Consider the following 26,751-nt stretch of genomic DNA (forward strand, 5'->3'; position numbering starts at 1 on the left):
GATTCGATTAGCGTCTTTTCAATCTCATTGGAGAAATGTTTGTATTCTAAAACTCCATTCGCACTGTCTATCTGGGCCGCGTAACCATTAGATAGAGCAGCTCATCTTCATTTCTTCCTCGGCGGTGATTGCTTTTTCTGTCTTCGGGCCCATTGACTTGGGATTGGTCGTCCGTCCGTCCTACAAGACCAGTTCGCTCCACATTGCCTCGAATGTCACTTTGTTACTACTGAGAATTGAACTTCACGGCCGATGTGCCTCAACAGTACCAAAACCATTTTAGGTGTCCACGGGACGAAATCAAGCCCTCGTTCATCTAAACCAATGGACCACAGTCGGCTCACAGCCAAGTCTGTTTACGGAGTCTTTACACTAATATAGTCAGGCTCCAGTCTCCATTAGCCATCGCTTAAGTTCAATCCACGTATCCACAGCGCAGGCTTACCGTTACATTTGTAGATGGCTTGATCCCAAGGCAACTGACAAAACCATAATTGGAATGGCGACAGCACTAGAAACAGCGAACAAAATTTAGCTCAGTCTCTGAGTCTGAACCTCCCTAGCGGAAATTTTCTTGAATAAACCTCAGTATGGCCGTTAGATAACTCTTATTCGATTCTTTTCCCACCTTCTTCCCCCCCGCAAAATCCTATCCTCAGGCGCGCACCACTGCCGCCGCCGTCGTCGCCAACATGAAGCTATCCAAACCCTCCTTCGGCGTCGACTCCTCCCTCCACTGCTACGAAACTTCCTGGCTTCTCCCCCCTCTCTGGTTCGCCCTCCTCCGCGCCCTAGTCGCCCTCTACATCTTCGTCACCATCTTTTTCATCTGGGGCTGGGACGGCACACACGGCGACTCCGAGGCAATCGGCCAGAGCTTCAGCTACTTCACCTGGCTCACGTTCTGGGGTCTGGGCTTCTATTATCTCGTTGCGGCAATCCATACAGCATGCTACGCACGCACGGGGCGCTCCGTGCTCTTCGACAGACTGCCTCGTGCGCTACGCGCTCTGCATGCGATTTTCTACGCGACCATCACTACCTTCCCGTTTCTCGTGACGATCGTGTTCTGGGCGATTCTGTTTGAGCCGCCGTGGTATACGCGGACTTTTGGGGCTTGGTCGAATGTATGCTTTTCACAATGTAAAATCGCAAAGTGAGTGTCGAGTATCGCTAACGCTATGAATGATGTGCTGTAGATCTCGCAGCACGGCCTCAACTCTCTCTGGGCCCTGCTGGAAATCATCCTCCCCACCACGAACCCGCATTCGCTTCTGACGTTTCCGTTCCTGGTGCTGATTCTCCTGCTGTATGTCTCACTCGCTTACTTGACCTACCACACTGAGGGTTTCTACACCTACTCGTTCTTGGATCCCGGGCCGAATGGCGAGCATAGTGGTCGTGTGACTGCTTACTGCTTTGGAATCTTTGCAGCGATCCTGGTCATTTTCATTCTGTCGTGGGCTGCCATCTGGTTGAGGAGGAGGCTTACCCATGGAAAGATCAAGAGGTCGGTCTACGACAAGGAGGACATTCCTGAGATGCGGCATATCGGAGTTTAGTCGAGGTATTATGTCGTGTTTATATAGGATAATACGTAATAATAATGAGCACATATGTGTGCACTCTGCACCAATAATAATTGAGATGCGATTGAGTATTCATTTTATGAGATGTCAGTTGCATCCAGAATGGAGAGGGGATGGGATTCAACAGATCAAGGCATGTCAGTGGGGCCCAGGATCCAAATTATAACCAAAAAATAGGCAGAAATATTATCGTGCATCATTGACTTTTTCCCAGCCAGTTTCACTGCTGCTATTGCTGGCACTGTCCGACGCTGCAGGCTGCCCACCTCGGAGGCCCATCATCCATCCTACCAGGCCGGCGGGAACCCACTCGCCAATGATGCTGTATGACCTCGCGCCTCGTCCAGCGTATATGACCCGCTTCTTGGGCACTTTTCTTCCAAAAATATCTTTTGATGCTGGCTCCAGTGCATCCAATACCGCGTAGTGGAGCGTTCTGGCAGGTGAGCCTCGCACCGTACTGGGCCCTGCAGATGCCACGGGCCGCTGTTCGATGCTCGAAAGGTATTGCGGCCCATAGAGAGACCGTTGCTGTGCGCTCCATGCGAGAACTTCAGTCCCAGTGACATGGCTCTGCGCGTCGCGGAACTGGGGGCCGAGGTCGATGTTGCCAAGCTTCAACTCCACAACATCAATGTTCTTATGCTGCAAGAGCCGTAACTCTGTCCGTAGAGACGTCGCGAATCCTGACAGAGCACGGGCAGTAGTGACTTCAGGACCGGCAAATGGTGCTGAAAGCGACGACGATATAGAGGGGTAGAGTACGAGGATAGTGCTATTCGTGCTGCGAAGCGTAAGGAGAGGCAGGAAGATCTGAGTGGTTAGTATAGGAGAAAGTAGTCGAGTGTTAATGGTATCAGCCCAGGCTGATGGTGGGATAGTGGCGACCGGGCCAGTTGTATAATTAGGAGATGGGACTAGGATAATGCCGCTTAGCTGGCAGGTATGGGGAGGTACGCCAGGCATCGGCCATTGCGGCTGTGTGATGAGGGAATGTATGTCACGCAGAGAGGGGTGAATCTCAGAAGGCGAAGGGGTCTTTAACAATGTCAGCAATAGTTCGTCTTCTGAAATGCGGAATGAATGCTCACTGCTGTGAGATCAAGCCAAAGGGCTCTGATGTCCATTCGGTTTTCCGACCGAACCAGCTGCTCCTCTTGAGCAGATGTGACAGTAATAAACACAATATATCCTCGACGCTCCAAATCAGTGGCAATCGCTCTGGTCATCGGTTCATGGGGAGACCCGGCGACAACTGACCAAGTAGTTAGCTCTTATGGACAACCCGTACAGATTTCCCATCTCGGTAACATACCAACTATCTCCTTTCGAGCACCATTTCCTGCCCTCCTTGCCTTCCTCCGGCGACCATGTAGCTTGCTATTCCCAAAATACAGGACGCTGGTTGTCCCAATAAATGCGATTAAAGCAGCGCTCCATGCTCGATTTCGCACCACCCAGTCATACGCGCGATCAGTGAAAGACTGCGACCGCGCCGCATGGAAGCCTGGATATGTCTTGGGCGAAGGTCGGATCGCAGGAGGGAGCCATGATTGATGTGAGAGTGTGTCGCGAATCACTGTCGCGATGTGATCGACTTGCCGGTCGATAGAATCTGCGACCTCGAGCGAGTATCTTCTTACGTCATGCGGAATCGTGGCAAGCTGGAAGTTGAAGCATCTCGTAAGTCTAGTGACTGGCAGTAGTGTAGCCCAGGTAACTCACATAATCGAAGAAGAACTGATCATCGCTCGTCATCTTGATTGGAATTTGAAATCAGAAGCTAAATGCTTGATGCCACAGAGGTTGATAAAGGTGGAAAAGTTCCACTGATAAGTGCAGGAAATGTATATCAACCAGTCACATGAGCATGATATACTCCACAGCCCCAGGATAAGGATAATGATATCAACTGTAGCTTTTGAGTATAAAAATTACTTAATATAAAGCTGCTATCTATACTGKAGAATATCCAGATGATTCTGATATCTTCATGTTATTAAGTGGTTTACTATGAAATGTTGCAGGATGCATTGATCCCCACCTACGTTCTTTAATAATGTCACTCTGACTCCGTGTAAACTAGTCCGTATCTGTACTAGTCTCAGTAGTACATCTAAGCAGCTGCTTTATGCATCAAACTTGCCACAACTTCCCAGCCCTTGGTTGGCCATTTATTTCTTCAGGAGCGTCCAACAGGCCTCGCCTGGTTCTGTGATGCCTTACAGCCACTTCTTGGCCTCAGGGGAAGGGTGTGAATCTTGCACGTGATTATCGTCGAAGGCAGCTTGATTCTAATGTCTTCTGCTGATTATCAATCCAGAGAATGAAGTAGCAAGGCGCTTCGACATTGTCACACGTTCCTGGAGTCTACTGGAATACATAGAATGTGGCAAAAATTTATTTCTCCCTGATATCGCTTTGGGACAGGAGAACTCATGCTGCCATTTTGGACAGGCTTGTACGCCCGCGCCTGACGGATATCTTTCATCTGCTGGCACAGAGAGAGGTATATGGCAATCATTGTCAGCCTGGCATATATCCTCTTTGAGCCAGCTTCAGAACTCAAACAGTATCATTGCCATATCCTCTTTTTCCGATATCTTCCTCAGATCATCTTCGACTCAATTTTATTCACGGCCATCAATATGCGTGAACTAGACCCACTGGTCTCCGAGTACCAACATGACAAACACCGGCCCAGAGAAGCAGAGGCTTTGTTGATGCTCCGGAAGATCGCTTCCCTAGTCAAACCAATTATGCGTCAGAGGGCTTGGAGGGTAGGAACACTGTGTGAATTCTACCCACAGCAACGAAATCTCTTGGGCTTGAATGTCAACGCGGGCCAGAAAATATGTCTCCGTTTGCGATACCCCTCCGACGAGCGTCAATTCCTACCTTTAGAGCAAGTAGTTGATACGATGCTGCACGAGTAAGTCGATGCTCAGATTCCAGAGAACTCATTCATTGACATGTCCAGGCTCTGTCATATTGTACATGGACCACATAATCAGCATTTCAACGCCTTATGGAACCAGTTACGTGATGAACATGAAGAGCTAGTCATGAAAGGTTACACTGGAGAGGGTTTCCTCTCCCAAGGTAAACGCTTGGGCGGTCGKAACATGCCAATAGACGAGGCGCGCCGCGTAGCCAGAGCGGCTGCAGAGCGGAGACGGGCCCTTGCAGCAGGATCAGGACAGCGGCTTGGCGGTGCCCCCGTATTGCGGGGAACAGATATGCGCAGAGTCATTGCTGATGCCGCGCAGAGGCGTATCGACGTGACCAAGGGCTGTGCCTCCGGGGCAGACAACAGCGTTGAGCTTGCAGAGGAAGCCTCTAGGAATGGGTTTCGCACCAAAGCCGAAGAAGACGATGCAAACGAACGGGCTATCATGGAAGCTTACATTGATTTGATACAGCAAGAAGAAAGGGAGAGATACGGGCCTTCTTACATTCCCCCTTCCCAGGAAATCCCTGCCGGGCCTCGGTCAGCTCTTTCTCCTCCTCCTGTACCAGAAAACACCAAACCTAGTACCTTGACTCAGCCGCAAGACTCGATTGATCTCACCTATGATAATACCTCTTACGAACAACCCTGGACATGCCCTATCTGCACTCTTGAGAACCCAGCCAACTTCCTGTGCTGTGATGCTTGTGCTTCGGAACGCCCACGACCCTCGGCTACTAGATCACCATCTGGACCTTCAACCACAGGTCCTTGCAGCACAGACAATCGCAACAAGAAGAAGCGCCCGATAAGCCAATCTGCCAGTCAGACTGTTCTTAAGAACAGAACTAGGGCCGTGGAAACCCTCGCTGCCCTTGATAGCAATATCGCCAAGCGGCCCTTGGGCTGGATCTGTCAAACATGCGGCACATTCATGGAAACGGAATGGTGGACTTGTTCAAACTGTGGAATGATGAAGCAGGGCTCGTGAGTCAATTGCACCTATTGGTCTGATGAACTATGATTTGATATGATGATCTCTACGAGAAACGACTCCATACTCTTAACTTGATAATATAGACTTCAATCGAGGATAAACGTCAATATATCATTGTCCACTCGAGCACGATGATAGAGGTTACGCCAGTATTCCAACCATATAGCTTTTAAATTGTAAGAGGCAAATTGCACTTTGCAATGTCTTTGTCTTGGGGATATGCATACCAGTAATAATCACGTGATCTAGAAGTGCTCCACACAACGATCCTTGGCACTTGAATTTTCCCAGTCAACGACGATTTTCTTTCCCTTTTTCTTTCCTCGTGGCTATCAAGCTTCACTCTTGACAGCCGAGAAAGCTCTACAATGACTTGCAGCTTCCATTTTAACAACTTGAGGAGATCAACCTACAACTAATCAGAATTGGTATGAAATATCCTTATCCCATCCAAGTCCAACCGAAGTCCATCTCGGACAAGAACAAGCTCGAAAAGCAAACAAAGCCCAATCACGACCTTCTCCTAGATGATGAGAACATTTTCTTGAACCGATACTTTTAGGAAGAGCCGGAAGAGGTATGACTTGAGGAGATTACCATATCAAAATTGGGGTCTCCCTTGTCGTCGGTGCTTATAATGGTTCTGCTGAGTGGAGTTCGGGTTGATGATTTGGGCTTTTTTGCTTCGCTTGTGTCTTTCTTGTTCGTGGGAGGCATGCGGTATGGGGTTTTTGGACCCTCGTGAAATTGCTTTCGGCGTCTCAGTTACTGCATCTGATGATGGATTGTGCTGACTGCTTGAAGTGACAGGTTAGACTACTATTCGCTTGATTGCGAATGCTCGGTATTTTGCACTTGTGCAACTGCATTTATATGTCGGAATCGAATATCTCCACGGTACAGGCTCAGAATATATATGTCTAGAAATCAAGATACTCTATTAACAGACCAACTTTTTGCCCTTCTCGAAACTCCAAGGATATAGAACTTTCGTAGCCGACCTCGACCAACATCGTGTAAACAATCGCAACGCCATATATGCACCCGTACAAAATACATGCTCGTAGATTGAGTAAGCCTTTAAGACTCAATTTGGACAAATGCCCGCTTCTTGCCTGTACCCGTCACCTGTGGGTGCTCCTGCTCCCACGTTTCCTCATCGACGTAGTCCTTGGTGCCCGCTTCCCGCACTTGCTGGCCTATGATCTGCAGAGCAGAAAGGTTGAAGCCCATCTCGTCTTTTTGACGGGTGAGGACTCGACGCAGGGTTGACCGGATACTATCCAGCATCGGTCTCATCATCTTGCTGGCAATAATCTGACGATGGTGCGTCTTCAGCATGAAGAACAGAACACGGCACGTGAGCGGGATATTCCAGCCCCGGTTGGCCCAAATATTGAGGAAAGTGAAAAGCGCGGGGACTTTGGAGAAGGGTAGAACGAGCAAGGCATCCTGGAGTGCAGCGGCAGGGATCTTCTGAACCACACTAAGCAAATGCTGCTCGGCTGAGATGTTACCCAGTGCCATGTATAGAGGGTTGCGAGCCGGCGGTGCCGCGTTTGGCTGGCTGGCTTTGACGGCGCGCCATTCCCGCATCACCTCGAGGTCTGCCATACCCAAATCCAGAGCCTCCATGATCTTTTCTCCGGCCATAAGCGTTTCGGTGGTCTGCTTCCCAGCATCGACTGCCTCGGCCTTCTCCCCGTCTGCATCCTCATCCTGCTCAAGGGACGCCATCAGATTGTTATCATACATTTCTTCAAGCTCTTTCTCGCGCTCTTCTTCCAAGAAGAGCTGCTCATCTGTCTGTTGCCAAATGCGAATGCTCTTGTCATGGCTAGCGCTGACTATGAATTCGCCGGAATGGCTGATAGTCAGAGCCCAAATTTCACCGTGATGGCCTTGAAGTTTCTGAATGTGCTCAAATTTGTCACCATCCCAATATTTGATGACACGGTCCTTGCTTGCGCTGAAGAAGTTGTGGCCGTTGCCCTCCTTGTTGGTGGGGACGAAAGCGACGGCCATGATACTGTCCTCATGAGCCAGGAATGCTTTGTGGCAATCACCAAAGTCCAGACCCCATAGGCGAACTGTCTTGTCCGCGGAACAAGTAACAATGAGCTTGCTGTCATAGGAAATGTCCATATTGAGGACAGGAAGCTTGTGGCCATAAAGGTTGAGGAAGAGTTTTAGAGAGTCGGTAAAGAAGACTTTGACGGTGTTATCTAAAAGGGCGACTGCAAGCAACCGAGCGTCAGGTGAGAAGCGAAGACTGAGGATGTCATCCGCAACTTTCAGGGTTCTTGTATGTACCAATTTGAAGCGTGGTGTAGTTCGTTTGGTGCCGGGGATTTCTTCCTGGACAACCTGGAAATTCCAAAACTTCGCGGACTTGTCAGCACTACCACTAACCATCGATTTGCCATCGGGATGGACGTGCAGAGACCAGACTGGTCCATCGTGTGCCTTGATCGTATCCAGCAGGGTTGAGGATGCAATGTCAAAAACTTCCAGTTCGCCGTTCTTATTACCCACCACAACGATCTTGTCACCGGGGAGGAAGGCAGAGCACAGGGAATAGCCGCACTCCAAGGTACGCAGGCAGTTTTGCGTACGAACGTTCCAAATCTTCAAGCTGCCGTTGGAGGCAGAAGCCAGCATTCGGTCGTCGGAACTCAGGGCTATAGATCGGATATCGGTACGGTGACCCGGGATATCGACGGCCAGGTTGCGGTTGTAGTCAGACTCATCATCATCCTTCTTCTTATTCGCAGTGATAACGCTGTACGATTCCAACTGGTTGTTCGTAGTCGAAGCCAAAAGCTGGAGATTGCCTGTAGCTTTTGTTCGAATCCAGTCGAAGGAACGGACCTTGCCGCCAGTGCGAACAATGACATGAGGAACAAAGACTTCCGTGACCGGCGCAGAGGAAATATCGTCGACCTTCTCATTGTCAACTTCTGCCACTGCCCCTTCCTTGTCTGCAGCCCGCTGAGCTTCCTTCTCCTTTCTTCTCTTACGCTTCCTGGCCAAGCTCTTTTGTACCTCGGTCGCAGAGCGGATGCGCCAGATTTCTATTGCCTTCTCCGAGCCATGGAACCCGACATAGTCAGCGCGCGGGTGAAAGCTGATACCAATCGTTCGATCTTTGCCGTTCCGATAAAGCGTCCCTCTGTCCGTCAGAATTTTGCGACTTTCAGAACCAACTTTCTCCCGTGAGATCTCTAGCATGGCGCTTTCGTCAATCGACCAAACCTTGAGTTCTCCATCGTTTCCTGCGGTGATACAGCCGCTTTGATCGGGGGAGAGGCCCAAGCTCCAACACTCGCCGTTCGATTGGGCCACATGTGTCTCAATACAGTGTTGCGTAGCCAGATCCCAGACCTTGATTAAAGAGTCCTTGCCGGTAGTGAGCAAAAACCCCGCGTGTTCGCTCAGTCCAGCGGCTTGTAGCAATTCGGAAGACAAATTGAGGAAATGGAGCGAGGTGACTTGGTCGGAGTGTCCGCGCAGCTTGAAAAGCCCAACTTCCGCTAGCAAGTCCCACACAATGATATCCGTGTCCTTCGAGCCACTAGCAACGCGTACACCGGCGGCATCGAATGCGAGTTGAGTAACGGCCGATTTGTGGCCGTTGAACGAAATGATCACGGTCTCTGTTCTCGAGTCCCAGATACGAATACTTCCATCATCGTACCTAAATAGAACCGATTCTGAATGTAAGCACCAAGCAGATGAATGTCTCATCTCTGATAAAAGGAAAAAGACCTACCCGACAGCGAAAACGTCCTCATCGGTCTTACTTTGAGTGATCACGGTCACCTGCGCTTTGCAGGACGAGTCGCGCCACCGTCCAAGTAAGTCGCCTTTCTTGACGTCCCAGCAAAGAACCTGTTCGCCCGCACCGACAATGGCCCTTCCAGCGCCTGTGCGGTGTGCAGTGCCAGCGAGGGCATCGTCTCGGGTCCAAATCGCATTCGACGAACCCGACGCAACGAGCCCGAACGTATTCGAATGCTCGAATTTCCTACAAAAATTAGCGCCTCACATTCAAGACTCCACCATGGACAAATTTGCGGAACAACTGCACATACAAATATGACTTCACCATCGTTGGAATGCCCAAGTCGATAGCAAGGAAAATTTAAGAGCTCCGAGAGAGACTGCTATCGATAGGCCGAAATGCGCCAGAAAAAAACTACGGGCGGCGAGAGCAACCACCCCGGACAAATCCCCACCGCCTGCCGTCATTCCCCCTCAGGCACCCAATCGAACCAACTCATCAACAGGGTTGAACTACTTACAGGTGCCTAACAGATACTATCGTTTCTTTCGGAATTGATTGAGCTGCGATATACACAGTCTGTCGTCATGCTTTTGCTTGATTACCAGAATGTTCTCATTCAGAACCTCCTGACGGAGCGCTTCTCCGGGTATAGCTGTCCCCTCCCCGCCTCCTTTGGTATACGCAGGTCCCGGCCTTGACAACATCAGCTAACGGAATGAATTTTCTGCTTGTTGCAATAGAGGCGCGCCGGTTTCAATTGACCAAGTTGTTTCTGACTTTGACGGGGTGACCTTCCACCTGTCGACGCCAGAGTCGAAAACCAAGATCCTTATCTCCATCCACGTGAAATGCTTCAAAGAGCTGGTTCAATATGGTGCCCAAGAGGTACTGGAAAGAGAATATGGTCCCTACATCGTCACACCAGAGCCTGGCTATGACTTTTCGGTACAGATTGACTTGGAGAACCTGCCCGCAGAGCAGGACGCTCGGGACGAGCTCATCATGCGGCTTGCATTGCTGAAGCGGAACGCCATGGCTGCTCCGTTCGAAAGGGCATTTGACGAATTCGCGAAATTGTCAGAGGAGGCATCTAGATATACGTCGGAGTCCGCACCCCAAGGGGTCAAGGAAGGTGGGGAGTTGATGGCAATTCATTACCGGGAGGAGGAAGCAATCTACATCAAGGCCAGTCATGACCGGGTTACAGTGATCTTTAGCACTGTTTTCCGCGAAGAGACGGATCGTATCTTTGGCAAAGTCTTCTTACAGGAGTTTGTCGACGCGAGAAGACGTGTGGTGACGTTGCAGAATGCGCCCCAAGTGCTCTTCCGCAGCGACCCTCCGCTGGAGCTGCAGGGGGTCCCTGGTCTGCAGACAGCTGGGGACGGTAAAATGAGTTATGTCACTTTCGGTAAGCAAATCTCGTTGCCTATGTCGCGAGCCTTGACTGACAGCTCATAGTCCTTTTCCCTCGACACCTGACTCCTCAGCGACGCTACGAAAATATCTCTCACATCCAAACCTTCCGTGACTATTTCCATTACCACATCAAGGCGTCCAAGGTAGGCTTCAACGATGTCAGTGTTTCCCTTCTCCAATGCACTGACTCTATGTAGGCATATATCCACACTAGAATGCGTAAGAGGACAGCAGACTTCCTGCAAGGTGAGTCGCAATGGATACCGCGGCCTACTTCGTTGCTAACAATAACAGTTCTCAACAGAGCTCGACCTGAGAACGAGGAGCGGGAGCGAAAGACGGCCAGCGGTCGTACGTTCAGGGTTCATGGATAGAGCGGTCAATCGTGTTTCTTGTTGTATATTACGGCTCGAAGGCAGTACGAAGCATGTGAAGCTGAACAAGGAAAGTGCACATACAATTTCGCTAGTTACACAGAGCACCTTATCGTACGATTATTTGGCCGTTTCAGCAAGAGGCAAGGGTGTGTCTGACGACGATTTGACGTGTCTCGGAGGATTTGGACGCATTCTTGCCGTGGTTTCGGGTGTAATTGCTTTTTTCCCCTTTGCAGCGTATCCACGATCAAGGATGCATCTGTCAATCTGCACGAGGTGGATATCTACCTGGCAATAATGAAGACTGATCCTTATCCTGGTTTCTTCGTATCAACAGACTTCACCGCTATCTTGGCTTCCCTATTGAGACTTGTGGATCTCTTTCGGGCCCCTGCTACTTGTTAGTCTCTGTCGTCCTTGCTTCTTTAAGGTAAATGTGTGTCTGTGCCAGCCTCTCGAATCACAGCCAACACGTGTGACAACGTTCTTATTGCAGGGAGTATCCCTCAGAGTATGGCACGGCAGAATCATTCGGCTGCGAAGATACCAAAACCTGCTCAATCAAGCACCACCAAGAAAATGCAACGGACTTGATGAATTTAACTAGCAGATGCCTGATTCACTGCCAAGTTACTAAATTACTGTTTGCGACCAGTAGACTAGCGGATGTCAGGCAGTGGTCTAAGGGAGCAGCACCCTGGCAGCTGTAAGCGTTCGATCTGGGCGCCTGAAATCCCCTTGGTCGTGTCGCCGACCAAGCTGCAGGGTGCTAGTGTTTCAATTGGGTATATGGAACCGACAGCCTGGGTCGGAGTAGCACCGGGCATGCAGTTTAATCTGGTCCCTTGGTATCATTGGCACGCCCGTGGAGCAGATGATCAGATACTTGTCGGCGACTGACGGACGAACACAAAACGCTGATGCATGCGTGATTCGGACATCTGTCACAAGCCACAACCAATACTGAGCGACTTGTCCATTGGGGAAAAAGGCTGACCACGCTTGTGTTCTTTGTCGCCTTCCCAGTAACTCTAACTACAATTTCAGTTAGCGTGTCAGGACTGAAGGGATTTCGATCGCTGTGCGGTTTCTGCGCAGCAAATGGCCTGCCCTACTTGGGCTTTAGACTTCGTGGCAGAATCAAAAATATAAAACCACGTCTCGGGAATATTTTTTAGCAAAAAGAGAAAATCCAGAATAAACATGGAACACAGTATTCGGGGGCTTACACTCCATCCTATTCGGCGAAGTTGACGGTCATCGTTTGCTCTTGCTTTCTCTTCGACAACTTGTCGCAAGGGGTCAATAAGCACCCACACGATTATCCCAAGTCCAAACAGCGTGTGCAGTGTTGTGCCAGAAGGCCATACAAGTGCATCGTTGCCATTGTCTGCTTTGTTCTCCGTTTTCTGCAGCTATACGTCCCTTCCCATGTGGAGAAATACGCAGCCAGTTGACGAGCGATCATGGTGTGCTGCCAGCTGACACATAATCCCATAAATAAGCAAGAGAGAGTTCCAAATTGAGACTCGAAGCGTCTATCAAGATTTATGCCAACTTGCATGGTCTTGGTTGCCTCGCCTAAGGCACATTGTTCCGTTGTTGCCTTATACAGACTGTCATCATTCTTTGTCTTATTTGGCACATTCCTGGACTACCTCACAGACGAGGATTCCTCGGAGAATATATCATCGGGACTAAATATTGATGGAGAAGAACAAGGCAGGAGAGCCATATTACTCCAGAGAAAGGAAAGGGGTGACTGAGTGAGAAGGTTGGAAAGTTCCCGCTGTAGTTGCATTGCAAGAAACAGGAGCAGTGCGCATCGATACAGCTTGGAGGTTCAACTTTTGGTCACTTACGATATTGAACGAATACCCAAATTTTGCTCACTCGGCTCAGTGAAAATACCTCACCGGCTATCATCATCTGTGCCCGGATAATACGCCAAAGATAGAAGCGCAGGGTCTTTACCGAGGCCTTCACTAGCATCGCTTCCACTATCCTGCTGTCTAGCACTACGATCATGCTCCTCTAGGTAAGCTGTCTACACGAAGTCAAAGGCCTTTCTTTTTGTTTGAGGCATCATCTTTTTTTCTTACAACATATTGATCTTGAAATCCTCAGGTTGTTCAACAACCGTATGCTGAACATCACATTGTTTACATAGGCAATAGATGCTCCTCATCTTTACGCCTAACCGACATTTCTTGGAGCAATCATTCTGCGCTTCAGACGTCGCCTCTATATTGCGTCTGCTGAAGGAACAAACAACGAAACCGGGTTAAACGTGGGACGGCGACGACTTCAGAAAGCAAGCAGTGTTCGTTGACGGCATCGAGAATACTCTGGTTCAATATGTCGGACAAGATCAGTTTCCTACCATTAGAGGTACTTCTCTCCATCCTGGCGTACCTACCTTTTGAGTCTCTCCTCGCCTTTGGAGAAACATCTCACGCGAATTTCAAGTCTCACGCCCTTTGCTTGAGACGTCTTCGAGTCGGAGTGTTCGAAAAGCGAGTCCATTCCATGATCTCTCTACTTCAGGCAGGCTGGGCTACACCCGATCAACTTTCTTCATCTCATGAGAACGATGGTTCCAGGAGTGACTATACAATTTCCGTGATCCAACCAGGCGTCTATGCAAAGCAAGGATTGGATGGAAAGCCACATGCTAAATGCAAGCTGCAAAGAAAGCGGGCCATAAGACCACTAGACGCTCAGGAGCAGACGGTACAAGCACAGAACAAAGTTCTTGCGCGACTGATGGATCGATACGGGCCTTCATTGGTCAAGCTTGAGTTCATGGCCTACGATCTTGATGTCGATGGAGCAAAAGCGCTCGGCACCAGATGTAGACACGCGCTGCGCTATCTGGCACTGCGTTTCGAGCATCCACATATCCGCGACGGGCCGATGAGGCCAACCGCTTGGTATTATCCTGCGCCGGGTAGCACTGCTTGGAACTTACTCGCGGGCATAGGGAACCCCAAGGACATAGGGATTACCGGCCTTGAGACTCTGATATTGGAACGATCAGGCATCACGCCATGGCAATTGGCGATGCTTGTGGGGAAGAATCCTAGGCTGAGAGTCTTGAAGCTGAGGACCTGCCGTGGTGCCCAGCCGGAGTTTTTGAATTGGCTTGGAGGCGTTCAAAAGGATAAAGACAATGCAGCGACAGAAGGCCAGAAACTGGCACCTGGTGCGAAGCTCGAAGTTCTGTGGCTGGAGAATTGTCACCGTCTACTAAGCCATCCAATAGATGAGCAAAAACTTAAGCAGTTGCCAGACGGCCCCTGTGATGAGGGCTTTGAATGGGTCAGAAATCTGTCAAACTTGCAAGTAAGTTTTTCTCCGACGCCACACGCTTTCCATATCGCAACCTCTGGTCACAAGCTAATAATTCTTCCCTCCAGTCTCTTTCTTTCAGGGAGTGTGCATGTATATCGTCCGAGTATGTCGACAGGGCTAATAAAGCCATCTGGAAGATAGCAGAAGTCATTCTGCCATATGCCTTTGTTACACAGAATTCAGCTATTGAAGTTGATCCTCTTCTTTCATAGCCGTGTATGAAATCATCCTTTGTTGTTAATAGACTATGATACTCATCTGTGCATTGTTCATCTTTCTCTGCCTCATGAATCACATTATGGTCCTGTCTATTTTATCCTATATGGCAACCATAACAGCTGATATCTGCCCTGTCTGGTCTTGTAGCTTCATAGTTTCCTTATCACTACCAGAAAAGAATTAGATTGATGTCAGATATATGTCTCACAAACTTTTGGTCAGCAGAAGCTATGCAAGACTCAGTGGTCGATAGTGTTCTTGCATATTGATTCCTCCGCTTCACTCTGACCAATATCATAGCTGTTTATACTTAGTAGCTTAATGAGTGGGTTCTTGAGGATTGTCTGGAGTAAGAAAGCTTTTTATGATCATCTCTGACGATAGTTATAGACACTCGGCATGGCTTCCACAGTGAAGTGGCATCTCTGCACCAGGTCCTCTGACAACATTCACTTGACCAGAAGCAAAGCACATCGCTGAACACATCAACACCTAGCATCACTCACCTTCCCTGACCAGTTCTCGCCACATACCCAGCCGCACTTTTCTCAGTGCTCAACACGCGGCTTGACTGCTGACCCGCAATTCATAACAACGCAGTGATTTCTACCAACCATGCGTAGATCAAGCTCTAGCTCTCACTCCTGGCAGTCTGCCTTGCAGAAGGTATTCCGCAGACGCTCATCTGAGTCGAAGGGTAAACAACCTGCTTTGGATGACGATTTCGAAATCGGTGAACACAAGGACGGCTTCTACAAGTATTCTCAAGAGATGCTTGAAGAGAAAAAAGAAAGATTCGAGTCTCGCACGATGCGTGCTCCGGATAGTGCCGAAGTTTTTTACATGCGTACTTCAGGAAGTGCCCGAATTTCTTACATGCGTACTTCAGGCAGTGCCGAAGTATCTTACATGCGTGGTTCAGACAGTACCGAAGCTTCTTACGCTTCAGCTGTAAGTCGACTCGACATCCTTAGCAGGCAGTTTGCCAAACAGAGCTAGGGAAAAGAAACTAACAGAAAGTCAGCAGATGCCACCCATCGAAACTCCGAGTCTTCCTTATACCATCAGTTCGTCTGAATGGCACTCTTTCGCTGCCCGTGAACAGCTTCTCGACAATCCTTATGGAAGGGCGGCTGCAGCGAAATTTGGCAGTGTCATCAGCGTCTTCTCGAAGGTTTATACCATTGCCAAAATCCTTGCTTGGGCACTCAGGATGTATGGCGTGGAGGTAAGCAGGATAAGCCCTGAGCCTTCCAGTGAACCTTGTAGCTCAGCACAGAAAACTGATGAGTGGCTTTCCCTCCCCACAGTTAGACGACGCTCCTGGAGGTATGCTGGCTCATCTCAAGGACGCCGAAGCTGTTGTGAATACAGATTCTCTTGCTGAACTCATCGAGGGCACCGAAAAGCTTTATTATTCTCTGTATGCGAGACTGGTTATGGAGATTGCTAACGTTGAGCTCTGTGGTCACTTCGACCTTAACCTGCGCCGCATGCTCATTAAGGAAACGTTCACCCTTCCTGAAACTAGTCATCTCCGTGACATATTCATAACATTCAAGGACGTCCTGGACGCCCCGGAAGTTTGCAGTGGCCTTGATTACGACCTTGTTAAGCAGCACCAGGACTCGATCATTCGCCATGCTACCGACAAGCTTGCCATCACTGGCTTCTCTGCGCACGATCTTATCGGTTATCGTACCTCCATCTTGAAGATTGTCTCCGACGAGACTCATCCTTTCGTTCTGAAGTGGAGAGGCCTCGTTTACCTGTATCAGATGCCGGGCGTCGAAACGATCACCATGATGTCGGAGAAGTACCTGACTATCATGCCAAAGGTGACGGCTACCGATGACTTTCCAGCGACTGAACTTCCGTTCGTCAACCGCGACTCAATTCAGCTAGAAATTTGGCAGCGCGAGAACGTCCTTGATAACCGTCAGGCGACCCTGGCGAAGCTCGAGGGCAGGAGCGTCGGAGACATCAGACGCGATGACGGCAGACGTCGCCTCCTTGATTTCGTCAAAGAGAAGAAGTGCATCTGCCGTTCATCTTGCAGTTGCGCGACTGACTGCACAATGGATGTCTTGCTGCCCTGCCCCTGCTCTGAGCGCATCCTGCGCATCGTGCTGGCCAAGCGCCATGAGGCTGCGGGCGAGCAGGACTTCGGCCCCAGATGCGGCAGTTTGGCCAGAGCCTTCTTTGAAGGACTGGTAATGGTCAGCCGTGAAGTTGCTCACTATGAGCTCGTCGCGGAGCTGCACCGTGCCATGCAGCTCTTCGAAGAAGTGGTGGGCAAGCAGCGCCAGGCAGTTGCCACGGGCAGTCAACTCATCTGAAAGTCCTGACTAACATGGCAGCTCCGGTTGAGCTTGCAGGTCGTTCTTTCTGTTTCTCTTTTTTCTTTTCTTTTCTTTTTTTTTTTCTCCTTGATACGATGAAGACCACTTGCAAGGATGGATGACTGGGGCCTTCAAGGGGCAAATCGGAGGCGATGGTCATGTATCTATCGTATTAGTCAAATATGGAATGCATGCAATCAAACTCGGCAATGACTGGCTCTCGGAGCAAATTCTGTTACATATTGCTGTAATCATTGTCTCTGATGGGTGTTTGGCTGCGCTCAAGCCATAGTGAGCGAGCCATCTCCATCCGCCTTACCAACTCTAATCTCACGGTGGGCTTGGACCAGAGACAACGAAAAAGAGAGGAAGCGCTTCCCCCCAACCGCGAGGCAATCTCAGTGTGCTGAGAGAGTGCACATCTTATTTCACGCGGGCATGGTGACTCAGGATATAGTTACCACGGTATTATTGATGATACGCAGCCCACAGTGGACCACAGCGCGTACAGCAAGCTCAAGGAGGCTAATCCGACCCAGCACGCCTGTGCGGCAGTATCGAGCCGCCGTCTGGCCTTCCTACGGCATCACTACCCCGGTTCCCGATCGTTATCCACATTCAAAGTCTCCATTCTGCTTCCAGACAGGCTACGCTCTGTGCGCCAAACGGCCGTCGCGCCCCTTCCCCCCGCCGTTCCTGTCTCCGCCGTCGTCGTCTTTCTCCGACCCCTTGACCACCCACTACCAGAGTCAGGATAAGAGATTATCCGTCGGGGGTGAACTGGTCCGCGGGCTTAACAACGGCGATGATGCAGTGCTCGTTGCAGACAATTTCATCGGGGTGAACGATGGCGTGGGGGCGTGGGCTACGAAAGAACGGGGTCATGCTGCGTGAGTGCACGACATCAGCCTCCTTTCTGTGCCACTTGAGATTTCATCGCTGACACCGTCCTCAATTAAACCAGGCTTTGGTCTCGACTATTGCTTCACTTCTGGGCCCTGGAGGCCGAACGAGAAGTCGACAAAACCTCAAAACTAGATCCGGTCGAGTACCTACAACGAGCCTACGAGGAGACGATTCGAGCGACGACCTCACCGAATGAATGGCTGGGCACAACAACGACGGTGACTGCGCTTTTACACTTCACTGGTGACAATGCGGGAAATCCAAAGCCCTTGCTCTACGTGACGAACTTGGGAGATTGCAAAGTACTTGTTATACGTCCGAGCGAGGAGAAGGTCCTGTTTCGAACTACGGAACAATGGCACTGGTTCGACTGTCCTATGCAACTAGGTACAAATAGTGTGGATACTCCGCGGAAGGATGCAGTTCTTTCTGAGGTTCAGCTTGAGGAGGATGACCTCGTGCTGGCCGTGTCTGATGGAGTTCTCGATAACCTTTGGGAACACGAGGTCTTGACGATCACGCTCGACAGCCTCAAGAAATGGGACGAAGGACATTTCGAAGAGAAGGATCTGGAATGGGCACCGCCGGCCCACCTGTCAGATGAACGTATGGTATTCGTAGCTAGAGAGTTGCTCAAAGCTGCGCTGGCTATCGCTCAGGATCCATTTGCAGAGAGCCCATATATGGAGAAGGCTATCGAGGAGGGCCTAGCCATCGAGGGGGGTAGGTTTCGTTAGCCTGCTGTCACATTGCATGTTATTGACAAAAATCTAGGGAAGATGGATGACATTAGTGTTGTCGTCGGCGCCTGTAAGAAGAGAGGGCGTTGAAACAACAATTTCAGAGATCCGTTCAACATTCAGCTACCGGGTCCATACCCGCCTTCCTGTCACGATTGTGACTTTGAGCCTCTCGAGGGGGTCAGTCCCATAGGAGGGACCCTTATCAACAGGCCACATCCTGCGCTCGAATCCGACAGCCAACTTGGCTCCACCTCCATCACGATTATTCATGTTCGATACCCGGAAATCGTTCAAACGCCCATGTTTTATCCACTCCGAGAATTGGATACTCGCTGAGGTAGACTAACGGAGCTCCAACCGGCCATTCTTTCTCACGCTACGAGGTCTCGGATATTTCGCTCTAATACCCCCAGGTGCTATCGCAGTGCTTTGAGCTTTGAGCTTTGATACCCTTAATGAAATGAACGATAGATTTGTGATACCTCAACGGTCGATTGCCTTCGCGTTTGACGAAATTGCACTGTGCATAAGTTACTGTTTAACTGTGTCATATTTAACCTCACATCCCTCTGTCTGTCCCTTTTTTGCCTTTTGGTGTCATTTTGGAGTCATTTTGGAACACATCATTACAATTGTTAATAATGGTATGCTCGAATGTTGTCGACACACTGGGCTGAACGGCCCATCGAGCCATGATATAATACTCTGTTGATATCCGAGCACCCAATTTTAACGAGTCTCCGGCTCGGAAATGCTAAGCCATAGGTATCAAAATATGCGCTTCTTGCTTGTTTAAGGCCAGCCGGAAGCAGCGTGACCCTTCGGTAACTCGGGTCAATTAGTTCATAGAATCGAATTTCTGAAGTCCACTCGATAAATATCCTCGATGGTCTAACGGTCATGATTTCCGCTTGTCACTCAATAGAGAACGAGCGCGGGAGACCAGGGTTCGACTCCCTGTCGGGGAGAATCTTTTTGTTTTTTCTTTCTATTCCATCTGCTAACAACAGAAGTGAAATGATCAGATGCACGGCTTTTTAATATCCAATTCCCTTCACTCAATGTCTGACCAGCTTGACCAGCTCCGCTCGAGATGCTATGCCTTCGAGGCCGTATCCGTTCAGAATATATCCTTGGTGCATATCGTGGTGAGCTACTCCGTACTGAGGGATATTTTTACATCCGTCTACGGCTAGCTTAATACCTTATCGCCCGCGATATATATGTTTCAGACTTCGAAAAGCAACCTTATTCGAGATGTGAACTGCCTCAACGCCCGGACACCCATACAAGCTTAAGTGAATTCTGGTATAAACCCTTTCCTCGAATCCAGCACTGTAAGAGGTAAAGTTCCTTGTCTGGCACTATCCTGGCCTCATGGGCCGTTGTTGAGCGATCTTCCATTGACAGCAAGACACGATCTGGAGTCATCTCCAGTTGTTTGATAGCTGTGCTGGCATTGTCCAGATCCCATCAGCGTGCTCAAGGCCTCGTGCAATATGTCTTCTGTTACTTGAGCCTCTACAGCACAAGACATCCAACTCAGCGTCGTGGTAGCATATGAGCGTAATGCAGGTGTCGACTAGGGGCAGGGCCCTTTCCATTGCTGTTATTTCCCAGGGATATGCTCTCTCACGTCCAATCACCTTCCGTTGATCTGATTCAAGAGAGTGGGATGAGCCCTGTAAGATCATGATTCGAACTGCCCGGTTTGCTTAGGGGAAATCATCACGATCTCATTCTCCATGGGGAGGATCTGCGCTGTATCTATCCGAGATTCTACTATGAAACGCTGCTGTCGGATGCCTCGAGTCTCAACTACATCAAGTGCCCCATGGCTAGGACAACACATTCTACATATTTTTTTGGGGACACGTTCAGATAACGGTTAGTCATACACGGTATCAGAACCACATGTTTCGACCTATGCATGGAACTTGGCCGAGTGCGGAAGTTGACCGTCAAGGGCAGTCAGTAACCAGCATGTTGCTAAGTTACATCCAACCCATGAAAAAAAGAAACGACTACACTGGAATATAGAATCCGCTGACGGGTCCAATGAAGTGCCAAAACAGAGATGAAAAAATATCTCCCCGACAGGGAGTCGAACCCTGGTCTCCCGCGCTCGTTCTCTATTGAGTGACAAGCGGAAATCATGACCGTTAGACCATCGAGGATATCAGATGCCGAAATCCCCGATTCTTGACATCATAACAAAGAGCAATCATGAGTATAAAGAAAGACTGGTGGGGTGCCCTACAAGGACACCCCCCCGGTCAGTCATATGAAGGTATTGCGAGAACTGTAGCTTGATTCAGAGTCACAATCGATCGGTCAATAGGTTCGACCGGGTATCTTTAATATGTTATAAACAAAGGTGTCGGGCTGTATCAACATAAGAAAAGCAAATCATTCCATGCTCGAGTACCCATAATATAACTTTTGTCTTCCAAAAATAGCATTGCCCATTTTCTGTCATGCGCTCTAGTCCTCGTCCATCGATTCCCAGCCATCTCCGCCTTGTTGAGCACCGATCTCCTCCCCTGCGGCATCATCGTCCGATTCATCATCGTCGGCTTGCACTCCGATAGTGCGTTCTTTGACTTCGCCCTCCAAGGCGGGCATGCGCGACACGAAAGCTCTACGAACGGCCCCGTTGGTCGACGTGTCCCAGATCTGGACCGTTCCCTTGCTACCAGCCACCGCCAGCCGGAAGCCAACCTCATTGTCGGGAGCGAAGGTGGTCGAAAACACCTTACCAACGTCCATCTTACGCGAGACGACCATACTAGGCCGGTCGTTCTCGACGTTCCACAGCTTGACTTGCTTGTCCGTTGACCCAGTGACGAGGAAGCCAGGGATGGCCGGGTTGATGTCAAAAGATGAAACCGAAGAATCGTGCGCCTGCAGGGTCCAGACTGGTTTCGATTCCTTTGGTGTCGCAGGGATGTTTCGTACATCGTAGCGGTAGACCATACCGGCATCTGTGGTGACATAGAAGAAGTTCGGGTCGTGGATATCCCAGCGCACGTTCTCAACGTCGGCATCCACTCCCCACCGTGCTTTCGCGTCGGGAGCTCTCATGTCTGCCGCCACCACGGTACGATCATAACTACCGGTGAGCAGAACGGTGGCTTCCTTAGGGTGCCAGTCCAGCGAGCACACCTTGTCCGTATGATGTGTGTAAGACTTGGCGCACTTGGTGGTGTTGAGGTCCCAGAGCTTTACAGTACGATCAGCGGAGGCAGATGCGAGCAGATTGCGGTGTTGACGGTTTGCGGCCAAGGCGAGGATGGAGTCGACGTGGAATTCATCATTCGCTTTGGTCTTCTTCTTGGACTTCTTAGCCTTTTTCATGTCTCCCTCGAGCTCCGCACCGCCCTGACCCAGGATGGCGTTTGGGTACATGCAATCGACAATGTCCAGATCCCAGACCTCAATGTCGGGCTCCATGGTTCCGACAGCCACGAAATTGCCAGTAGTCCGGTCGCCCTTGTTTGCGCCCACAGGGAAATCCAGCCATTCAACGCACAGAGGGATGGCGGGCAGCATAATGTCGTGGTGCACGTAAAGGTTCGCTTCCTGGTCTTCGTAGACATAGACTTCAAGGTGGGCCACCTCATCCTCAACCTTACCTGCAAGAAGCAAGTTGTCGGTGGGGAGGATCTGCAACTCCTCTCTCTCCTCGTCTTCTTCTTCTTCCGGCATCACAAGGTATGGATCTTCCTCGTTGGGCTGGTGGTACGCCAGTGACTTGACGTTTCCGAACATGGTAATCTTCTCTCCATCCTCGTCGACCTCATCACTGTCGTAGTGATCAAGGTCGTATTCTTTCAATTCATCATCACTAAACAGAGCGAGATTTAGAGTTAGTCCTGCCTATATTAAAATCGTCACACCCAAGATTAGCACCTACTCATTGAAACTTTTCTTGCCCTTCTTTTCTTCGGAATCGTCTTCCATTGCGTCTTGAGGTTCCTCCTTCTGATCGTCCTCCATCGTCTCGCCGTCCTGGTCCTTTCCTTCCATGGCAGCGTCCAGATCGCCCTGGGCTTCTTCGAGCTGCATCCGAGCGAGCTTGGATATCCGATTCATCTCATCCTCGTCAATCTCATATTTGGTGGGGAACTGGGCAGCGACTCCCCGCCGCACCCAAGCGGTCGTAGTAATCATAGAAGACATCGTGAAGTGTTTTCCTCAGTAAATTTTATTTTCGGTGGTGTTTGGTATAACCAATGACTGGTGAGCCAGTCAGGTACAAGTCCTGAGGCACGTCCAGACAAAAAACCTCGCAGCAGCTGACCAGTAGATTGCAGCTTCAAATCGATAACAGAAAATACCTTACCCCAAAAGGCTATGTTGCTTTCTACCTAACGATAGATGTTAGACGCATTACCAGACTTTTTTCTCGCGCTTTTACTTTTTTTGTGGTCGACCATCCCTCCCCGCCCGGCAGAATCCCCTCTCTGGCTCTCACCGCTCGGCATCGCCTTCGGAGATTTCTCAAAGGCCGAGACTATCACATACTAGCGAGGTATTCAAGGACAGATTCAAAACGGTTTGTCGAAAAAAGTCCCTTGACCGTTGCAATCGATCAACGGCTCTGCTCAAGCTACACATCTATAAACAAAATGCATTCCCACCTACACACCCCCTACAATGCGAGTACGTTAACCTGCCATCCTGAAAATGACACTAAACTAACGAGGTATCAACAGACTGCGAAGAGATCATGACCGCTCTCGACGAATGTCACGCTCGCGGATTCCTTCACAAAGCCCTGGGCAATTGCAACGATATAAAGCGCGACGTCAATAAGTGCCTCGCTGCGGAGCGGTATCAGCGCGCAAAAAAGAATCGGGACCAGGCTCGGGATAACCGGAAGCGGATCGAGAAGATCTGGGCTGAGGAAAGGGCTCTCGAGCAGGGTGTTTCGCTCAATGGGGAGTCGAAGCAGCAATAGGGGCTTTGCCGACGAGTTGGAGTTTGACGATTGAGAAGGTGGATGAGGGGTGTTTTGCATGGTGGAGTTGTTGTCTTGGTTTGGTGCTAGCCGGCGTTTATGGTCTTATTCTCTCTTCTCATCTTTCGAGTTTACCTGTATATATAGCGTGGACGAGTCATGTCTACATGTCAATGAGATTGACGGATATCACATTGTCTAAATTCAGAATATTCATAGCTTGAAGACGGTACTTTTTAGTGCACTAGCCAACCAAACGCCTTGCCAATGAATATAGATCTACCTCACGCTGAATGAGGGACAATTATTCGTTCGGAGCCATTCCAACCTCCGCCCCGTTTGAGGGCTCACCGGTGTGGTCATCATTTCCCTCCCCCTTGGAACTCTTATGGTGGCGCCGTCTTCTCTTCGGTTTGGGTGCGCTTGATTCGCCTTCATCGTTAGTCCTGTCTGGCGCCTCGCCTGATTCCTGTTCCTTCCGCTTCTCTTGTTTCGGTCCACTAGCCGTTTCTGCTGTTTTCTTCTTGGGTTTCTTCACACTCAAGGGATTAGGCCCTTTGGGCTTCTTCAACCCCTTCTTCTTCTTCTTCTCCTCACCGTCCTCGGTCCGCTTTCTCTTGCCTAACACTGCTTCATCATTCAACCCCGCCCGGAACTTGCTATTTTCAACCCCGTCTCGTACTTCTTCGGATGGCGTGCTCATTGGTTCGAGAATCATGACGGACCGTTTCACGTAAACAATCGGTACACCGGGGATAGACCGGGCCCCAATACGCAACTTCTGAGCCCGTCGCAGCGCATCCCGAGCCTGGTCATCACCTCGCTTTCTCTTCTTTCCGTCTCCAGAGTCGGCCTTGTCGGTAGGGGGGTCTGCAGTCGCGAGGGTGTAGTGCTCTTTATTCCGCTTGGCTTCCTTGGAAGGTGACAATAATGAAAGCAAGCATTCCACTTCATCAATAGGTGTTGAGTCTTCGTTGTGCGAGCAGTGTCGCAATGGGAGGATCGTGGGTGGGGGGAGGTGCATTGGGCGGTAGGGATTGTTGGTTTTTGGGTTGATAGGTTGAGATGCCATGATGGCCGCCAGGGAGCATTTCGTCAATACTATTAGTCAGGTATGTTAGCCCGTCGTTCCATTGTCCGCTCGTGGTCAGACTCTGGATCCGAAGACATACATGGTTTGACTTTTCCTTGAAGTGTACGTTCAAGGGCAGGAATCAGTTCCATCTTGAATGAGTGGACAGCGCGAAGGAAATTCGAGTCAACTGGAAAGGTTCAAGTGTTAGTATTGAAGACCATTTAAACGCAGTGATGCGTCTTTGCAAAGGTGTAAATACCCAAGACTTGATATGGTTCGCGGAAGCCAAATGCCATCTCATACTGATGCATGAGCTTGCGATACTTCTTGGAGCGTTTGGCCCTCATTCTGAATGAGTGGTCAATAAGTCTCTAAACTAGGGAAAGAGCGGTGATATGATGGTGATTTTGCGAGCGAGATCAGACTACGTTCTACCTGATCCGAATCTTTTTGGACCGTCTCTTTTTTTCTGCCGGGCGGAAGAGGTTGTGCTTTAGATGTGGTCAGTGCTCAGCGATAACGATAGGCAGATACAACTAGCTATTGAGGCACCAACTGGCGTTAACACAGCAATACCTGGAAGTCTACTTAGATATTCTCTGCGTCGTAACTACCGCCAATCTGCTTGCTTCTTTATGATATGTGATATATTTGGACCAAGAAACTGACCAGCCACCTATTGAACCTTCGAATGGATTGGAGCTATTTGACTCTCTGGTCAACCACAAAGTTGACAGGCTACAGAGTTCATTATATTACCTTTCATTGACCTTTTCGGACTCGGAATATAGTTTCCTAAACAATGGGATGATTTAGAACGTGCAGACTGGACGGGCGGCGGTGTCCAGATTGATCAGATGATTTCATCTGATGCAACAAGTCCTGCTGTCGAGCTTATATGAGGACTATGTAGGACCAGCCAATGGAAAAAGTGTTTCCCACAAACTCCTGACGACTTGAATTTTTCTGTATCAGACCGTTTGTGTGAATGAGAAGGGCCGAAGGGTTACATTCAGCGGACGATGTACATGCCTTTATCTGTAAGGGAAGCGAACCATCAGCTTATGCGGCGAGAGAACATACATTGGAACCCTCCCTCTGACGACCTTGCAAGTGGAGGTGAACACCTTAGGTTGAACTCAAGAAGCCTAATGTCCTCTTTAAACAATGGGGCATTGGTGATGGCGTGTGTGATCATCCCCAAATGATGAAAGCATGACTAGGATTATAGACTACAGCTCATTGCTGAAGGCAGTTCTGAATGGATTTCGACCCAAGAGTTCAGGGCTCAAGGGGAGCTGGCGACGCTGACTGATCTCAAGCACAGGGCTGACTAGGTACTGTGCCAGTTGGTCTGCCAGCCACATGTGTGTGTGTGACAACAAGTACCGGCGTCAGCAATTAAAGATTGCATGTATCACATGCAAGGGACAAGACCATCATTCTTCTTTCTCGTCCACTTCTTACTTCAGTCACTTTTTTGTTGTGCAACCCCAGTCTACATAAGAATTTTGACTTGAAATCGAGTCTGGTCCACGAAAACAGTAGCCATGTTCATGCAAGTGTTATCTACAGCGCACTGACTGAGGACAGCAAGCCTCGAGCCAAGGGGCGTTTTGCTAAGTTTTTTGCCTACAGTGGGGCAGACCCACCATCTCCGATTGACCCATCGTTTAAATCCGCCTGGTCACTGAGATGAGGGACTTGGATGAGTGATTCCCTCAAATTACTTTGATTCTCTGCAGCCCATTCAGCAAGGGTCAAAGTAGAGAAGCTTATGACTGTGGAAGAAGCGGTAATCTCGAGGAGCTGCAGAATGCCATCAGTCAGTTGTCATATGTTACAGTCGAGAACCGAGTTATCAGCATGAGACAAATCACCCGGCAGGATTGTTTCATCTTGACTGGTCAGCGGTCGAGGGGCGGCACATGGCCCTTCTTACAGGCTGTCGTGTGGTGGTTCCTGGCGCCAGGCCAACACCGTTGCTTGACCTTTTGACTAGGCCAGCAGACTAAGGCAATGTAGCATTC

At 49.7% G+C, this 26,751-nt stretch overlaps 10 protein-coding genes and 2 non-coding genes across 12 annotated transcripts; 7 read left to right on the forward strand and 5 right to left on the reverse strand.

Moving 5' to 3' along the window:
• Positions 1-692: 692 nt before the first annotated feature.
• Positions 693-1,562, forward strand: Asppvi_003536 (uncharacterized protein; the record flags this gene model as incomplete). The annotated part of the gene is made up of 2 exons (XM_043299499.1): positions 693-1,127; positions 1,200-1,562. 2 exons carry the CDS (start codon positions 693-695, stop codon positions 1,560-1,562), a joined length of 798 nt encoding a protein of 265 aa, XP_043155434.1.
• Positions 1,563-1,775: 213 nt separating this feature from the next.
• On the reverse strand, positions 1,776-3,347 carry Asppvi_003537 (DUF1776 domain-containing protein; the record flags this gene model as incomplete). The annotated part of the gene is made up of 4 exons (XM_043299500.1): positions 1,776-2,627; positions 2,681-2,844; positions 2,905-3,253; positions 3,315-3,347. The coding sequence occupies 4 exons, from the start codon at positions 3,345-3,347 to the stop codon at positions 1,776-1,778; spliced, it is 1,398 nt and encodes a 465-aa protein (XP_043155435.1).
• Positions 3,348-4,237: 890 nt separating this feature from the next.
• On the forward strand, positions 4,238-5,530 carry Asppvi_003538 (metalloendopeptidase WSS1; the record flags this gene model as incomplete). Its single annotated transcript, XM_043299501.1, has 2 exons — positions 4,238-4,521; positions 4,570-5,530. The coding sequence occupies 2 exons, from the start codon at positions 4,238-4,240 to the stop codon at positions 5,528-5,530; spliced, it is 1,245 nt and encodes a 414-aa protein (XP_043155436.1).
• A 1,086-nt stretch (positions 5,531-6,616) lies between these two features.
• On the reverse strand, positions 6,617-9,647 carry Asppvi_003539 (snoRNA-binding rRNA-processing protein DIP2; the record flags this gene model as incomplete). Its single annotated transcript, XM_043299502.1, has 3 exons — positions 6,617-9,233; positions 9,309-9,563; positions 9,631-9,647. 3 exons carry the CDS (start codon positions 9,645-9,647, stop codon positions 6,617-6,619), a joined length of 2,889 nt encoding a protein of 962 aa, XP_043155437.1.
• Positions 9,648-9,907: 260 nt separating this feature from the next.
• Asppvi_003540 (actin-related protein 2/3 complex subunit 2) lies at positions 9,908-11,116 on the forward strand (the record flags this gene model as incomplete). Its single annotated transcript, XM_043299503.1, has 5 exons — positions 9,908-9,969; positions 10,064-10,734; positions 10,785-10,885; positions 10,940-10,988; positions 11,037-11,116. 5 exons carry the CDS (start codon positions 9,908-9,910, stop codon positions 11,114-11,116), a joined length of 963 nt encoding a protein of 320 aa, XP_043155438.1.
• Positions 11,117-13,477: 2,361 nt separating this feature from the next.
• On the forward strand, positions 13,478-17,031 carry Asppvi_003541 (uncharacterized protein; the record flags this gene model as incomplete). Its single annotated transcript, XM_043299504.1, has 5 exons — positions 13,478-14,464; positions 14,539-14,576; positions 15,316-15,643; positions 15,717-15,920; positions 16,003-17,031. The coding sequence occupies 5 exons, from the start codon at positions 13,478-13,480 to the stop codon at positions 17,029-17,031; spliced, it is 2,586 nt and encodes an 861-aa protein (XP_043155439.1).
• A 441-nt stretch (positions 17,032-17,472) lies between these two features.
• On the forward strand, positions 17,473-18,770 carry Asppvi_003542 (uncharacterized protein; the record flags this gene model as incomplete). Its single annotated transcript, XM_043299505.1, has 3 exons — positions 17,473-17,924; positions 17,999-18,663; positions 18,715-18,770. 3 exons carry the CDS (start codon positions 17,473-17,475, stop codon positions 18,768-18,770), a joined length of 1,173 nt encoding a protein of 390 aa, XP_043155440.1.
• A 793-nt stretch (positions 18,771-19,563) lies between these two features.
• Asppvi_003543 lies at positions 19,564-19,651 on the forward strand. The gene has a single exon. It is a non-coding gene; the product is annotated as a tRNA-Asp (tRNA).
• Positions 19,652-20,772: 1,121 nt separating this feature from the next.
• Asppvi_003544 lies at positions 20,773-20,860 on the reverse strand. Its single transcript has one exon. It is a non-coding gene; the product is annotated as a tRNA-Asp (tRNA).
• A 307-nt stretch (positions 20,861-21,167) lies between these two features.
• Asppvi_003545 (rRNA-processing protein PWP1) lies at positions 21,168-22,865 on the reverse strand (the record flags this gene model as incomplete). Its single annotated transcript, XM_043299506.1, has 2 exons — positions 21,168-22,530; positions 22,600-22,865. The coding sequence occupies 2 exons, from the start codon at positions 22,863-22,865 to the stop codon at positions 21,168-21,170; spliced, it is 1,629 nt and encodes a 542-aa protein (XP_043155441.1).
• A 449-nt stretch (positions 22,866-23,314) lies between these two features.
• Asppvi_003546 (COX assembly mitochondrial protein) lies at positions 23,315-23,646 on the forward strand (the record flags this gene model as incomplete). The annotated part of the gene is made up of 2 exons (XM_043299507.1): positions 23,315-23,348; positions 23,402-23,646. The coding sequence occupies 2 exons, from the start codon at positions 23,315-23,317 to the stop codon at positions 23,644-23,646; spliced, it is 279 nt and encodes a 92-aa protein (XP_043155442.1).
• A 304-nt stretch (positions 23,647-23,950) lies between these two features.
• Positions 23,951-25,068, reverse strand: Asppvi_003547 (rRNA-binding ribosome biosynthesis protein UTP23; the record flags this gene model as incomplete). Its single annotated transcript, XM_043299508.1, has 3 exons — positions 23,951-24,747; positions 24,819-24,908; positions 24,981-25,068. The coding sequence occupies 3 exons, from the start codon at positions 25,066-25,068 to the stop codon at positions 23,951-23,953; spliced, it is 975 nt and encodes a 324-aa protein (XP_043155443.1).
• Positions 25,069-26,751: the final 1,683 nt, after the last annotated feature.

This window comes from Aspergillus pseudoviridinutans (genome assembly GCF_018340605.1).
Source record: "Aspergillus pseudoviridinutans IFM 55266 DNA, scaffold_2, whole genome shotgun sequence".
Lineage (NCBI taxonomy): Eukaryota > Fungi > Ascomycota > Eurotiomycetes > Eurotiales > Aspergillaceae > Aspergillus > Aspergillus pseudoviridinutans.